The sequence below is a fragment of the Pseudopodoces humilis genome, chromosome 8 (assembly GCF_049639895.1).
Source record: "Pseudopodoces humilis isolate 2021_Gansu_Grassland_sample_001 chromosome 8, ASM4963989v1, whole genome shotgun sequence".
NCBI classification, from domain to species: domain Eukaryota; kingdom Metazoa; phylum Chordata; class Aves; order Passeriformes; family Paridae; genus Pseudopodoces; species Pseudopodoces humilis.
The window spans coordinates 10,176,613-10,193,301 of NC_142207.1; the positions used below are offsets into that span (position 1 = coordinate 10,176,613).

The following is a 16,689-nucleotide window of genomic DNA, read 5'->3' on the forward strand; positions in this document are numbered from 1 at the left end:
TTTAAAAGGATTTGACTGCAGAGATTTCACAGCTGGTTTTTTAACATCTGAGTCTCTGAGGAATGTATTTGTCTTCTGAAATAAGTTCTTATTTGTATGTTTATCAGGGGAAAAATATACAAAATAGATCCAGCGGACTACACAGTTCCAGTCTACACTGAAATTCTTATCAGATGTAGAGATTTTAAAGTTCCTTAGCTGAAAGAGAATGGGCTTTACAAGTCAGGTGTTAGTCTATCTTTACTGCATATCTCTTGAAAAGAAAGCTAATAGAGAATAACTGTGAACTAAGATATCCTAGTCTAATAAGGAGATAGATTTTTACTCTGATGTTTTCTGGTCTTTGTTGTCACATCAAGTTACCAACAGTCCTAATGGCAAGTAGAGTGTACAGATTGATGTTCAAGAAAGAGAGAAAAAATATTCCCAATAATGTGATTAGAGTTAATAGTGAATAGATTCTGAATTCTTAGTAGTGAATTCAATCACAGCAGTATATACTCTATGGGATTGAGAGAGACTATATATTCTCTGTACTTTTTAGAAATGCTTTTCAGGGAAAAGATCCCTATTTTTTTCCACATTCTTTGAAGAAGCGCAAGTCAAATTTCATGGTTAGCAGCTATGCCATCCTTTTCTCCCTTCAGATAGATCAAGTGATCCTTAGGTTTTTTTTCCCTAGTAGAAACTTTAAGGAAAATAATTGACTTTAGGTTCCTCAAAGCAAAGATCAATACATTTCTTTTTGTGGAAGAGTGAATGTTGTCAGGATGTTAACCTGTAGAATTTGTCTCACTGTGAGAATAGTTGCTGACTCAGGTCATTTGGCTGCTCATTCTGACTGTTATTTAATTACTGGAAGCTTGGGGCTTGTAAGCTACAGAAATCCAATAGTAAGCAGAATTTGAGGCATTGCTTCTTTTGATATGCAATACATACTGGATTCTGGTGTAGAATAAGGACATTATGAAGGAAGCTGTGTGTCAATCAGTGATGAACAACATCTCTGAATGGATGCTTGCAGTGTTTACTGCAGAAAGATGGCTCCCATGCTGGCAAATTACAAAACTTACAATGTATTTCCTTTTGCTTAGAATTAATATTGTGTCACCAGAATTTAGTAATAATTATGCAACCCTCTAAGGATAAATAGAATAAATAATACTGTTTCTGAGAATAAGAAACAGATTCACCTTTGAAGCTGGGTGAAATAAAAGGGAGAAGAGGGGAAGGGCACCTCTGGAACTGGTTCATTCTTTACTGACTCCACTGACCTGGGCTTTGTCACTTGAGTCCTTGGTCAGTGGACATCAAATGTTACTGAGTTAGAATAATAAAGTGTTACGTTTCTTCTAAAAGAGGCAGTGGAAAATTGGACCCTTTCATTATTTATCATGCTGCATACTCCATGCCATGCCAGAACAATCAGTGGGTAATGTAAGGGTCTCCTGGCTTGACACAGCCCTGTAGCAGAAACACTAAGCCAAAAATTCTCACCACTTGAATATTTCTCTAGAAAGCTTTGAAACTGCCGTGAAGGGATTTAGGCACCCATTTCCCTTTGAAATTAGAACTTACTTCAAATTAAGCTTAAAGGGAAATGGTTATTTCAATTACCAAAGCCACTTGCAAAATCTTCAGTGCTTATTAAATAAATGTTTTTCTCGCAACAGACTGTGGAAAAATCAAAGTACTGCTTGAGATTTTTAAGAGTAAATAAAGGTTTGAATGTTCACAAATAAATATTCCTTTTTCAAAAAAATATATTACTACTTCAAATTTGCAAACTTTTTTTTGTTCTTAATGTGTCTTAAGCAGAGGACCAAGCCAGCAGGAATTAGCCCAAGGTGAGGCAGATTCGTTTGCAGATCTAGAACCCAACTTCCTTGATCCTCAGTCTCAGGGTTGGTTTGCATGCAGTATTGAAGATGGTATAGATTTTTTTAAGTGGCGTCACAATAGTTTGCATGAAACATGAGCTTTCCAAAGCAACTTTTATTCAAAGGCTTTTTTTAAGATTTGCTAATGAAAAAGGAATATTACAGCAGTTAGATTTTCTATTTTTTAATTTCACCACAGCTGAGCCATGCAACATAACTTTACTATAGTAGGAAGAAACTGTATCCCATTTATTGCTACTGAGAAAAAAAAGTACTTTAATGCTTTAGAAAATAATCCTCATAAATCTAAGCATTGGATTAAGGTGTTTGGAAAGAAATGCCCAATGTTTTTTTGTAGGGCTAATTCACAGAACTACTTCCAGTAAATATTAAGAAATTGTAATTATCACCTGTCACAATCATTATTATGAAAACCTAACAGGATATCCCAGATTCCCTCATCTGAGTAATACTTCTTATACCCACTGTTCTCATATCCAGACCACATACATTGAAGGGCTGACCCAGCAGAATTTGATTGCACAAATATAAGTTCTTCTACTCAGTTAAAAATAAAGTTACACAAAAGAAAACAACTTTGTCTACATACCTGCAAGCTATTTAGCAGTATTTGGTAGCTTGGTGATAGAAATCTTTTAGATGTGCTACTATATAAAACATTTGATTTCATGTCCAAAGGCATTTTTGGTTAGACAGCTGTATTTCCTTGCTGATGGTTATTAATAAAATGTCACCACTGACACTGTCCAGATCAAATCCTCTGGAAGGTTTCACTGTTACCTCCCCAGATTTGAATTTTTAACATTTTTTGTACTTGAATGCAAAGCTGAGCAGTGACATCTCTGGAACAATGGGCCATAAAAGTAAATATGCTAAACAGGACCCCTTATTATGTTAATATACTCATTTCCTTAGTAGGGAGATATTCTTGTCCATAGTAGGGAGAATTGTAAGTGTTAATCACCATGGAAAAATTATGAGTCAGTAGCCAAATGATTAGCATGCAGTTCTCTTATTTACTCTTCAATAAACAATCTTGTCAGAGAATCCAAGTCTGCAAGCACCTTTTAGGAGAATGTTATTAAAACATTAAACTTGGTGTGTCAAATTTAGTTAATAAATGACTAAACCAGTAAACACTTCAAGTTTTCTATTGATTTCCATTCTATGAAAATAATATGAATCATGGCATTGATAAATAAGAAACGTTTCAAAATCTTCATTTCATGACAGATTGTTTTGTCCTAAGCGTGAAACCTGCCACTTTCTAAGTGAAAAACTCAATTACTAAGGAAGTGACTGTTCTGGTCAGAGATGTTCTTTTAATTGCAGAAATGTGGGCACTGGGTAGCAGCTGTGATCTGTGACTGCTGCTGACCTCTTTGGTCACTGGGATAGTCTGAGATGCTCTTGAGTATCAATGAGGCTGTCCAAGCCAGTCCCTCAGTCCCATTCATTTCCCAGAAGGCTCGTGCTGCTCTTCTCCTGGCTGTTGTGAGATCCAAGACATTTTCTGCACAGTGAGTACAAGTACTTAGTGTGTTGGAACAATATGAATTATATTGTCAGAGAAGCCTCTAACCAAGCTTTTCATAGAAAAATTCATCTTTCATCTTGAACTGGTGTTACACTTCATTAATTTCCAGTTAAGTCGGTTGGCTAGAAATTGCACATCTGAGGCATATAATAGAAGCATTAAGTTTCTTCTTTATATAACAGGGACCTAAATCCACTGGCTTAATTAATATCCAAAAGCATATAGCACCTAGCTTTTGCCACTGAAACCATTTGGAGCTCCTGAATACCCAGGGGACTTGGCAGTGTTTTCCTATGGAACAGACTGGGTAGCAGGATAGTAACCAACCTTACATTCCTCTCCCTACACACTTGGGTACAACTCTTTAGTGTCTAATTCTACATGTTCTCCCAGGACATAAAAAAGGTAAAAATTAAACTTATACTTAAGAAACTAACCTTGCTGTCTTGCTCCTGCCAGAGCTTTTAGAGCATTTTACATGGTCTGGGCTGTTTGTGAGCTGTATTTCATACTGGATCTCTTCTGCACTGCTCAGATTTAGTTTAATTGTAGAAGTTGCTCAAGAACTGTGCTACTAAACTGCTATGGAATTGTTTATTCCTTTAGTTGAGCTGTTTTAAAATACTGAGTTATTTTCAGTGTACCAGATCATATTATTGAAGCTCTGAGTGTGCTGGTATTTGCTAGCTCTCTCTTGACTGGAATGCAAAAGTGAGTATTTCCTGGGTTTTATTTTTGTTTTCAAAAGGCAGACACTGTATATTTCTCAATTAGAGGACAATCTCTGCATGATTTAGAAACTAAATATGGGATGTTGCAACAAAATGACAGCTTTTTTTAATGAAAAATAAAAGAAAAGCTTTAAAAAACTGTTATGAAGCACATAAACTCAAATAACTGACTTGCATAGAATTAAGTTTTCTAATTCCTGCTTGTCATCAAATTTTAGCCAGAGCTGCTTTCTGTTTTATTGTATTTAGACACTGAACAGTTATTTGGAAGCATAGGAAATTTGCTCTTTGAGATGCAATGAAGTGAAACTGTTTAAACTTAAATCTTGATGAAGTTTTCAAGCCACTGGTGTTCAGTGCATTGTGTCTGTCATTTTCCTCTCTAGCAATTAGCACAGGTTCATGAATGTACGAATAAACTTGTAGGTAATGATGTTTTGTCTTTTCCTGCTACAATTGTAGCCATCATTTTTCTCCTGTTTCATCTTGTCTGTGCTAAAATCTGTAATGAGTTTTTGTACCATCAACTAAGTCTGTGACAGAAGCAAGGATAGAACAGAATCATCGATTACTTTGACCACAAAGCCAAATGTTTCATTTTTTTCTGTACTTCTTGCTCTCAGTCATCCCATGCTTTCTGGCAAAGCAGGCAGTAGTGAAGCTTTGAGAGAGAGCAGTCACTTTTGATTCAGACCCAGATATCTATCCCTAGAAGGGTCTGAAGGAGGTTATACTGGGATTCATTCATTTCCATGGGGGAGAGAGAAACCTCATGATCTCACATCCCACAAGCCTGAAGGATCCAAGTGAGATGGGGAAGAAGGAACAGATATTTGAATCTGGGCTTTCCATAAATTGTCCATAAATATTCTTCTTATCATGGTGTCTGACACATTACAGACATTACTTCTTTTTTCAGTTTCTCTTGAACTCTGAAAACACTGAAAAAAAATCCCAATTTAGTTCCTCTAAGAAGATGAAATCGCGACATGTTTTGCATGAGGGGAAAATTGTTTGTTATGTGCCTTGCAGTATGAGAGTATGTCATTAATCCTTCTACTCTCCTGAGCTAAAATGAGGCTGTTCCACAAACAGACAGATGCTGGGATAGGTCTTATTCCTTATGTTAATTGAGTTAGGTATTAATTGTATTTGTTTGCCAGGTGCTGAAATCCATCACTACAGAAGACATGCACATAATTTCAGGCATGTCCCTCAGGGATGACAGTAGGAATTATGGATTGGTTGGAAATATTATCTTGAGTACTGATGTTTTTTTCAGATCCTAAGAGTTTCACTTCATGCTTTATGAAAGCATATTGTGCAGAGAGCCATTTCAGGGGAGGGCTATTCCTATTTTTAGTAAAATTCCAAAAAAGGGAAGCAAAAAAGAGAGACGGAGGCTTCTGAGCATATCTGCTCTCACTACTGCACCATCAGAGAAAGGAAGAGCACGACCAAATGTCTGGCAGCTACCAGCCTGTATGGGGTTTCTCCCCTTTTAGCTTTATGTCCCCCCACACAAGCTCTGTAAGAGACAAACCTGCCTTGTAATGTTTATGCTGTTTCCAGGAGGCAGATTCATTTAAGGGGGAAATATTAGTCCTTTTACTTCCAGGCTGATTTTCAGCATCAGCCCATTTCAGTGTAAATACCAAAAGAAAGACAAACCATCTTTAAGAAAAAAAAAAAGTGCAGCAGAAGCAGACTTGAGCTAACATTTCCAAGAGGCTCAAATATTTTAATGAAAACAATCATTTGACCCTGTCAACTTTGAGTAATCTTATTAGTTTTTTTCACTAACTGTCTCCAGCAGTCTTTAAAAAAAAAAAAAAAGTTGCATTTCAAAGAGATGTATAAGATGAGCTGGTATTCTTAAGGAAGATCTAAGAACAGTGGACTGTACACTACTAGCCAAGGAACCCAATTACACAGAGCCAGAGACCTGTCCCTGTACTCATCCCCTTCCACCCTGCCCCAGAAACTTCATTTCTGCTCAGGCCTGTTTGTGTCTGAAAAACGGGATATTCATCCAGACCTTCCAGCAACCCTTGGCAACCTGCATGGTTTGATGAAGTCCAGTGACAGTCCATATATCCTCAGTTAAGTGAATATAATGTCCTGGTGGGTATAAACTGAAATTTAAATTAAAAAAAAATAGTACTTACATATAAAAGTAGTGCCCCAGCTGAATGAAGTGATGAGTTCATGTTCTCTGCTTTGCTTCTATGGAAATCTTCACTGAGGTGAGAGTCTTTTAAATTTGCTTAAGTGTAGTTTTTCCAGTTGCATGCACCTTGCCTACTAACTAAGGTAGTGCACTGAATACACAGTGCAGGCCAAGAGGTGATCTTTGAGTGAAAATCATACCGGATTGAGGAATTTGCTTTTTCCTGAAAAATAGCAACAGCATCTGCAACCCACGATGGCACCTGACAAATGGTGCTTCTTCATCCTTGTTGCTCTTTGTTCGTATCAGGCTTAATGGAGTGTGGAAGCAATCAAATTCCTGTCATTGCAGCTTGAATTAAAAGCCACAGCAGCTCTGAGAAGAGACCCAACAGCTACTTCATTTCAGTTTAGAGAAAAGCAGAGAATCTGATGTCAAATACAGCACACACACAAACAAAAATGTTTACATGTTTCTAAATGATATAACTGAGTGAGTTTACGTGGGGTGATGCATCTAATGAGTAACTAATGGGTTATTTCCATTAACAGGGATGTTTAAGAGCAGATGAGAGGCCAGACTCTACAGGCCTTCCAGCTGGCACCTGATCATGTACCTAGTTGCATCCACATAATGTGGCTCCAACCTGAAATAAGAGGTTCAGCTCAGAGTGTGACCACACCATGACAAAGAGAAAAGCTGTTCTGAAAACACCACTTGCTGCCTTTCCTTGTACAACTTGGGCAGGAAAGAAGATGTAGAAATACATTTGCTGTCACTTACCACAGCAGCCAGGGTATGTCACCCTGTTGGTGGCCCAAGAAGTAAATGTGTCCCTTTAATGAGCAGTTGTGCTCACTTTAAAGAGGGTTATGTCCCCATGGAAGATGTGGCAGGACAGATACCTTGCTTACACCCTGGTAGTCCAGTAATACTGGGCACAATGCCTCACAAGAACTCATCTAAACCTTTAAGTAGTTCTGTTGGGCTGGCAGCTGTCAAAGGAAGGCTTCTTTGGGAAATACCCAACTGTTCATTTTTGTCTCAGCAATAAGTACTGTGAGAATATCCAGCCTCTCCATTTTTGTGTTTCTGGTTGCTACAACATCAATAAATTCAGAGCACAGCCAAGCATACTTTTGGGGGTTGAAAATGGAAAGAAGGTGGAAAGAAACTTTTCTGTATTCACTGCATAAAGTTCTTAAGAATGAACTCAACAACCACTGTTGTTGACAGCTAAGCCATTCGATATTTTTAAAGTCATTTGGTCTTTTCACATCCTATACCACATCACCTACTATCTCCAGTTAGTCTAAAAAGCAATCTGTCTGTTGTTTGAGCTATAGCATTAGACTTCCACAGTGGTTTTGCAGCTCATGGCTTCTGAGTTTCATGGAGCATCACATTATGTGATCCAGGCTATCATGCACAGCTTGTAGTTTGCTGCAACCAAAAGGCTTAAAATAAAAAAAAAAAAGTTTTTATTTGTTTGGTGAAATCAGGGGGATATTTTGCTGCTCATTGTCTTTCTAATTTGAAATAACTAAATAAGAAAATAAAAGAATGGACCAAAAAATTCAAAACTTTTGCATCTGTTATGACTATCACTGGGCACCTCTGTATAGTCTGCCAGATACTCAAAAGCACTTAGCACATGCTGCTTCCGTTGGAGGCAATAACATCTTAAAAGCCAGACTACTTCAATCATGCTGCCTAGTTGAGCATAAGAAAATAAGAAATGTTCTTTCACAGCAGAGGCCATTCTCTGACCAGGATGCTTAGAATAGCAGGCAAAAAGAGAGTGCTGTAAAAGGAATGAACTCCTTCACTTCTGGAATTCAGTGGTTTGAAGGCATCCAGACTGTTGTGTTTAAAGGCCACCACTATACATAACTCCTCTGAATTTGTCCTTTTGAACCTGCTTGTGTTTCTGTATTATAAAACATTACTTGTTTGTGAAGGCAGATTATGGATGTTATATTTAATTTGCTGTTTCTCTTATGCCTGCTGTCTGGTAATTTAATTGGGTGGCCTCCTTGTTTCGTGAAAAATAGTTAATAGCCATTTTCTACTTATGTCTTCTCCACTGTTCTTCTACTTACCCTGCTCAATTTGTAGAACATTGTCTTCCAAAAATTTATGGGTCCAGATTTCAAGTTGTTAGCCGTATTTTTGTAGATATGACATTTTCTTTTGAGAATATAACAAAAAGTTGTCCCTGCTTAAGGAAGAAGCTGAGGTAGAGGGATGGTGCTAATACTTACTTTTGGTGTAGTGCTGTTTCTTTGCAAGCTCACAAGTGGTATGAGAAGCAGAACATGGTGTTAACTACCCTACTTTTAACTGAGATCATTCAGCATTGATTGTGCTGGAAATCTGAGCAGAAAGTCAGTATGAGATGGGTCTTGGCCCATTGTTTTCACCTGTTAAACTGCTATAAGGAATGGATCATAACAGATCATGGGAAAAATGTAGAAGATTTCTTTGATTCTTTTAAAAGTTTCAGCCTCAACTGTGAATATTCTGATGATCACCCAGGATAATAAAAGTGGTTTTAAAGGTATTTTTAATTCTTTAGTTTAATATGTTGAAAGAACGTATTATATTTTCAAGTGTCAACAAAGCTTTGCTATGGAAGTTTGTGGTTAGTCTGGTACCTTGCAAAGCTCACCTTTGAATTCACATGGTTTGTTGTTTGTTTTGTTTTTTTTTTAACTAGGTGAAGCAACAGTAAAGAAGAAACCAGCTCCAAAGACTCCTCCAAAAGCAGGTAATTTGTGCCACCCACATTTAGCAGTGCAGCTCTTTGCCAACTAAGTTTGTTTGAATATGTGATTAAATGGTAGGTAAGTCAAACTTGTTTACACTGTACAAGAATTAAATTATAAGTGTCCAAAAAATACTCTCAGATGGGCTATAGCAAGAGCCTACAAAGTGTCAGTAGTGTGTAACTTATGCCCTTTTGCATATCCACAACAAACCTTGGCTTTCTGTGAAAGGAATTTTTCTGTGTATCACAGAATCCTCTGCATGAGCAGCTACCACAGAGAAGGTGATAGATTTTACTGTTCCTCATCACTGGCATTATGGTAACCTGTTTGTGTGTTTGCAGTCTCCAAGGCAAAGCTATCTATACTAAAAGTTACAAGGAAATTTCCTCTATGGGAACCTCTTTTCAGTGTCTTAAAACTTCATCAGACTTTTAAACTGTTCAAGCTGCTTTCTGTGCCAGATTTACACTTCAGCCTAGTTTCCTTCAGATATTTTCAAAACAAAAACACTTTTAAAAGGTCAAGACTAGAGCTGAAGGAAACCTACTTTGTTTTAATTACTTTGAAAAGGAAAATAAAGCACTTTTTTCATGCACAATAGCCCTGTGCATTGTAAAGAATGTTAGATTTGGCAGTGAGGTCATTGTAATATTAGGGAATGCTTCTTACCATTTCTGTCAGTATGTCCTCAAGTCTGCCCCCTTCCTCTCCAATACACACACACAAGAATAATTTTTTTATCACGATGCTTTTATAATCAACAGTATAGGTTTCACCCTGGAGTTGTCTAGCCTGTGGTATTTCTGGCATCTGTGCTTAGCAGCTACCAGAGGTCTGACACTCTGAGCAGCACAGCCAAAAGCCAGGAAGGAGCACTGTTAGCAGGAGATGTTCTGCCATCTATTGATACTCAGACAGTGAGAGGGAAGAGAAGGAGGAATGCCTGATTCATTAATAGAGGGGAATGAATGGGACTGCAAGGTTTAAAGGAAGCACTGTGGTACACAAATAAAAAGATACATCATCGCTCATGGCAAAATTTAGCTTAATGGAGAAAGATATCAGTTGCCTTCATTGTCTCTCATGATGTTTCTGTGCCACATAATGTTTATCTGGCTACTGAAGCCAGAATCCTCATAGGTAGATCTTGAATCTTAAATGTTCTGAGTTCTATTGATGACATCAGGGAGCAGGTTTGCAGACCTCTTCGGTACATGCAAATTGGTAAGAAGGTAGCTGGAGCCATTCTTCAAAAATACAGAGTTCAAAAGAGGAAGATTTTCTGAAAAACCCACAACAAAATTTCATAAACTTTGTATTTGGACTTGATGGTAGGTGCCAATGTTTTTGTCTTTTGTATGTTTGCACCTTGGTCTTGAATGAGCAAACTTTGGATGGGTAAATTGTTATTGCTTCACTCCCCTAGAATTAACAAATCCACAGAATTTTTTTCATTGCAAGCAACAGGTAAATGCTAATTTGGATTTCAAATGCTGCTCTGAAACAGCTGAGCTGAGAAATGTATGTGTTTGAATTTTAAGAAAACTTACAGTAATTTAAAGGGATATTTTATTTTATTTTATTTTTCTCTTCAGCTGCTCCTCCTCAGATTACTCAGTTCCCAGAAGACAGAAAAGTCCGTGCAGGTGAATCAGTGGAATTGTTTGCCAAGGTGGTAGGAACAGCACCCGTAACTTGCACCTGGATGAAATTCCGTAAGCAGGTAAATTATTTTCTGCTCTTTGCTCTTCTAGCAGTCATTGAAAAAGCAGAGCTGGAATGACTATCTCCCATTTTTCCATCTCCTATTTTTCCATCTCCCTTCCCAAGAAACTGGCAAAGTTCATGTTGTTCCTGAAGATACTTTCCTCACCTCTACTGAAAACATTTCACTGATTAAGATTTTACAATCTTTATTAGCAAATTATTGCAGTGTTTATATATATATATATATTTATAGAATCTTTATCCTAATACCAAACCCAAATCTTTCTTGCTACATTTTAGACCCTTTGCTGCCTGTCCCCTCCTGTAACAAATGATAGTTTCTTTGAGAAAAGTCTTAGATTATGAATTAAAGGATAAGTGATGGGAAAGATACAGGTATCTGAAAAGTATCTCTCACAGGGGACATTGCTCTCCTTTGAAAATGGCCTCTTCTTTGTTGATTCTGGGTCTAAAGTTATGTCAGAGGGGCAAAATACCTTATAAAAAACTTGAGTGAATCGTCTTGCAACAGAAATGTCACCACACAGGGCACCAGAGCAGTCCATGCCAACAGTGCCCTCACTCCCTAGGTTAAAATTCCTTCTACTTGAATATCTTCAACTGTATCACATAAGGGCAGTGTCTAAAGGGAGTTGCTTTAACAAAGCTGTTTAAAATCACTTTAAATGAAAAAACTGAATATGCAAGTTCAGACTAGAAGATGAAGTGTCACGTTAGGACAGAGAAAATATAAATATCTACTGTAGCTGCTGTTCTGTTTATTTTGTTCTGAACTTGTTATGCACTCTATAGAACACAAATAAAAACATCTCCTCCTAGAAGGAAGTTTAGACTCTAAATCCAGACATGTCAGCATTTAATTGAAAGAATTCAAAACAGTTTCTTGGTGCAAAGGGTATTCCAGAGTCCAATCCTTGCTAACTCAAAATAACCACTTACTTTAGGGGAAAGGGTGGCTTTTTTCTTGAACTCTTATATTTCCTTAAATTTCTTTAGCTTCAAGACTAGAGTTAACCACTGCTTTCCACAAAAAAAAAAAAAAAAAACATCTCAGAAGCTTCAATGACATTGTGTTAGATTTTGCTAAGTTCTGTCTTAACATTTAGGTAAAATGTACCCCTCAAAAATGAGTTTCTGTTTTGTGCAGAATTCTGAGTTCATTGTTGAATACAGAAATCCTATTTACCCAGATTTTAAGGCCTTTTTTTAATCTTCAAGTTCTATGGGATAACAAGGAATAGCAGCTCCTAATGCCCCTATCAGATCCAAGTTATTTTCTCCTTTGTAAAATGCTATTTTTACCATCTTTAGTTTCTTCTTTAGTTATCCACTATGAGACAAAGTGAAGTATTGCAAAATCATAAATTAAAATGATAAAAATGTTTAAATTATTTATTCTCCTGAATGAGATACAAAAGAAAAAAAAAATACAGGAGGGTTACCAAACACTGCAGGAGGACAAGTGAGGGCAGCAGTCTCTCATTTATTAATTTAAAAGGGGAGCCACTTACTGCATCCTGTGCTGCACCATAATTTTGCTTTATTTTTCACTTCACCACACATTGTTTTATGCTTGGATTTCTTCCTTTTCTATAACTGTGGTTGATTTCAACTCTGTTCCATTCCCAGTCCTAAAAGTGAAAACCAGCCAAGTGTTTTGACAATTTACTGGGAGTTATTTGTAGTTGTTATTTGAGCTGATCCAGAAAGTGGTGTTTTCAGCCCTGCTGCTGTTTGCTGCAGCCTCCTCTCCATGTTTCTTCATCTCATTCCCTCAGGTGCAGGAGAGCCACAGTCCTGCACAGGTATATTCCAAGACTATCTTTTGCTTGAAGAAAGGGAATGTCATGAATCTGTGACCCATACTGTTGTGTGCTGTGGCAGTGTAGTGGAGGGGTGCTGGAAGTGTGCTGAGCTAAAGGGGGGAAAGCTTTGGAAAGCCTTGGAAAGACACTTCATTAGCTGAGTCCTCCACTGAACACTGCCAGCTGTTGAAACTTCTTAACCATGACCAGTGACTTTCTTTCAGCATCCCAAGGATCCAACCTATGCTCCCCACAACCACTGCAAACCACTGAGCATCCTTTTAGGGCTATCTCTATCCTTTCAAGGATCTCCCTGCATCCCTTCAGGGCTTTCTCTGTATCCTTTCTGGGCTTTCTCTGAATAATGCAGATCTAGTTCTACTATCACCCCTTGACTAATTTTAATGAAGCAAAACATAAAAGACCATTTAGAATCTCAGATGTATGTCAGCAGGGTGGAACAACTTTCAGTATAATTTAACCCTACAAAATCACATTTGTTAACTTTCTGTATGAGTTACTGTAGGAAAATCTTTCTAATGTTACTTTTGAGCAGATAGTAGTGCATGTGTTTTGTCTCAGTCGAGGAAAGAACAGGGAAGGTCCTGTTCAAAAAATTTCGATTTCTTCTCTGAATATATGGGACAAGATAAGGCAAGCTAAATAGCCTTAATTTTTAATTAAATTCTGAGAATGGCTTGGAAGAGTCACTTATCTAAGAAGGAAGTGGTGGGAGGAAGAAGGGCATTGACATTATGTTGTCTGTTTCATAAGAACACAGTGTACAGCTTCTATAATTGCAGTGTAGCATTATGAGGTTTTTAAAGATCTGTCATATCTCAAGCTAATGCTGATTAAAATCTAAGTCACCTTGGCCGTTTATGCTATGATAGCTCCTTTTCAATTAAAAACTAGTTCATAATATGCTTATGGTACTCAGCAGAGATTTGGATTTTTGCTTCCCCAGAAAATTAAAATGCTATGGGAAAGCTCAATCTGCTCTTTGAATGTCTCTCTGTAGAGCTGTAGTGTTGTATCACCATTTCATACATTGTCTTCAGCTGTTCAAACCCAAGAAACTCTTACCCTGGTTTGTGTGGAAGTGCAGAATAAGCCTGGTTAAAACAAGAGGGCAAAAGTCATAGCTGTGGATGGTCTGCATGTTGGGCCTCTGAGGGGGAATGGCAAATGAGCTTAAACCTTTGTTCCACTGCGGTTTCTCTATGATATGCGAGACCAAACTTTGTTCTTTTGACAATTGCAGTTTGCACTTTCAGCCTGTCAAAGAGAAGTAAAAAAGTGACACTCCTGTTCCTTAGTGGGGTTCCAGCAACACCAGTGCTCCCTGTGGCCTTTGCAGGACAGGAGCCATTATAATGTTCCCCTGCATTTCTAGATGATTTGTGTTGATTACAGTTTACCAGCTGCATAAACTCACTTCTGTAATAGAGTTATCTGCAGACAACACACAATATGCTAACACTGTATTGTGCTTTGAGCTCTTTCAGATAGAAAGAAATCTATCACATAATTTTTATTTTTATTTGGCAGATTCAAGAAAATGAATATATTAAAATTGAGAATGCTGAAAACAGCAGCAAGCTAACAATATCATCAACAAAGCAGGAACACTGTGGATGTTACACCCTAGTTGTAGAGAACAAACTTGGCAGCAGACAAGCACAAGTCAACCTTACAGTTGTTGGTAAGTCCATAATAATATTTTATTTATATATTTATTCTTCAGACATCAGTCTGCATTTGCATTTTATATAATGATATGCAGCAGGTTAAATAAAATAATCAGTTAAGAAGACTGAAATAAAAGCTAGTATTCAAAAAATTGACAGTGATATTGTAATAAGGATTATAAGCAAGCTCAGTAGGGCTGTACTGTGTTTATTTGGAAAAAAACTTAATTACATGGTGATGAAGGTATAAAATACATGAAATAGCTCATGCTTAAAAAAAAAATACCCCCACAAGATAAAAACAGCTCATGTCTCCATTTTAAATTCCTACCATGGTACTGTTCCACAGGGACAAAAAGCAGTGAATAAGGCCAGTCTGTTTTGAAAATGGAGCCCTTCATCGTGGGCTTTTACAAAGGTATCTTAAGGCTTTAAACAGCCTTGTCAGGTGACACTCCCAGGCCATCAGGTTTGTTGTACCAGGCTGTGGACAGCTGCACACAGATGTAGGCTGGCAGATTGTTGCAGTTTATTTGCAGATAAAACTGCAGCCTAGTGAGGAGCCAAAATCTAGATCTGTGACACCTAGCTCTGAAAGGCCTAATGAGCCCACCTTTGTGCGGATGCACAGCAAAATGCTCCTGGGAAATCCAGGGAAGATCTACAAGCAAAGTTGTGATTTGGTAAAACATACATCTGTGGGCTGGGTCTGTTTCTGGGCTCTGTCACCTGTGGCCTGCAGAGGGGTTATCACTTGAGGAGGTGCCCTGACAGCCACATGGTTGTGAGGAAGGCAAGAAATGTAGGTGTAAGGCCAAAGATTAATGTCTGACTCCAATGAAACCAATGCAAAAATACCTTTAACCCAAGTTGGACTGGAGATTCATTCCACCAATCCAGTGAATACCATACAAAGTTTAATTAATAAAATCACACTTTCAGGTACAATATCCACTGAAACAGACTGAATGTGACTCAATTGCATGTTGCTCTACATATTGTCAATAGAGGCTTCCTAATTATTTAAATTAGTTCCTTTCATCCAGTCTATGGCTTTAATTGCAGTTAAAAGATAACTGAATGGATGAGTATAAATATCAAGTAGATTCCAGAAACATGCCAGAGAATTCAAGAACGGAAGAAAATAGAATCAGTATTTTTCCCATGATTCATAGATAAATTGTACTACCCCTTCCAACAGTGGGTTGTACAAGTCAGAAGTACAGCTAGGTTAAAAATTAATACCACTGGTCCTTGAATAAACATATATATTGGTCTGGGTATAGGTTTTGGCTGCAAAACCCCAACACAGCTGATTAGCAGCTGGAAGAATGGCAGGAGATTAATTGCTCTTTACATTTCCCTCCTTTTCCCTCTTTCCTAGGCAACTGCTGCAGGCAGCTAATTGTAGCAGGTTATTGGGCAAGGTGTATTTTTTTTTAGCTGCATAAGGCTGACAATTCCTATTATCATGTTACTGTGTGGGCCTTGACTTATTATTATATAAGTCACTGGTTTATATCCTTTGGAGTTAATTGGTTTGAAAGTCTGTGAATTCTATAACCTTATAAAGCTACATCTCAGCCTCCTGCTTCACTCTTCCCTAAGACATGTGCCAGAGAACCATGGGATTCCCAGAGATGCTTTTGGGAGAGTTGGGTGAAGCATCCTTACAATGTACGGTTTGCCATGTGTATTGGCTGATGACAAGCTCACAGTTTCCAACTAAAAAGAATAAATTCCTTCTTGTAAAATTGCCAAGCTCTTCAGTGAGACATCTTGCTGATGTCAGCACTGCTGAAGGCATGACAAGGCCTCACGGCTCCTAGCTTGCTGCACATGCATTTTAAGGCCAGATTCTTCCATCTGGGCACTCAAAAATGTGGGAAAAGGGAGAAAAAATGTCTTCCTTCTAGGAAGGAGGTTAGAATCTCACTACTGAGATCAAATCCTTCACACTGATTTCACCTTTAAAGGTGTCAAACGTTCACTGAAGTTGGAAGGTACTTTCCTCTAAAGCCTGTCAGTCAAAATAGGGAAGCTATGTTTCTCTGAATATGTAGAACCAGAGCCTTCTGAGTCTACCAAAGCTCATCCTTAGTCCTAAATTCCTGCCTGTCCATCCCAAGTACTGGGAAGAAACTTGTCCTCCCTACTCTGACCCCACTTTCATAACAAACGTTGGTGGAGAAAGTCCTGGTGCTAGACATCAGCTTGGTTTGCCTCAGCCCTTTATAATAAGGCTCTAAATTCTGTGTGAGCTGCCTCCCTGTAAGTTTACTGAGAAAAGGCACATCCATGTGTGTATTTTGTGCTCAAAATGCTGCTGCCTGACCACACTGCACAATTGAGCCT

The 16,689-nt window shown here is 38.0% G+C and overlaps 1 protein-coding gene across 2 annotated transcripts in view; it reads left to right on the top strand.

Moving 5' to 3' along the window:
- Positions 1-16,689, top strand: part of MYLK (myosin light chain kinase) — a 194,699-nt gene that overhangs the window by 138,577 nt on the left and 39,433 nt on the right. For both annotated transcript variants that reach the window (XM_088058800.1, XM_005519645.3), the window contains exons 19-21: positions 9,059-9,109; positions 10,706-10,833; positions 14,195-14,348. In XM_088058800.1, the coding sequence (XP_087914926.1) occupies positions 9,059-9,109; positions 10,706-10,833; positions 14,195-14,348 (333 nt within the window). The remainder of the gene's footprint in view (positions 1-9,058; positions 9,110-10,705; positions 10,834-14,194; positions 14,349-16,689) is intronic.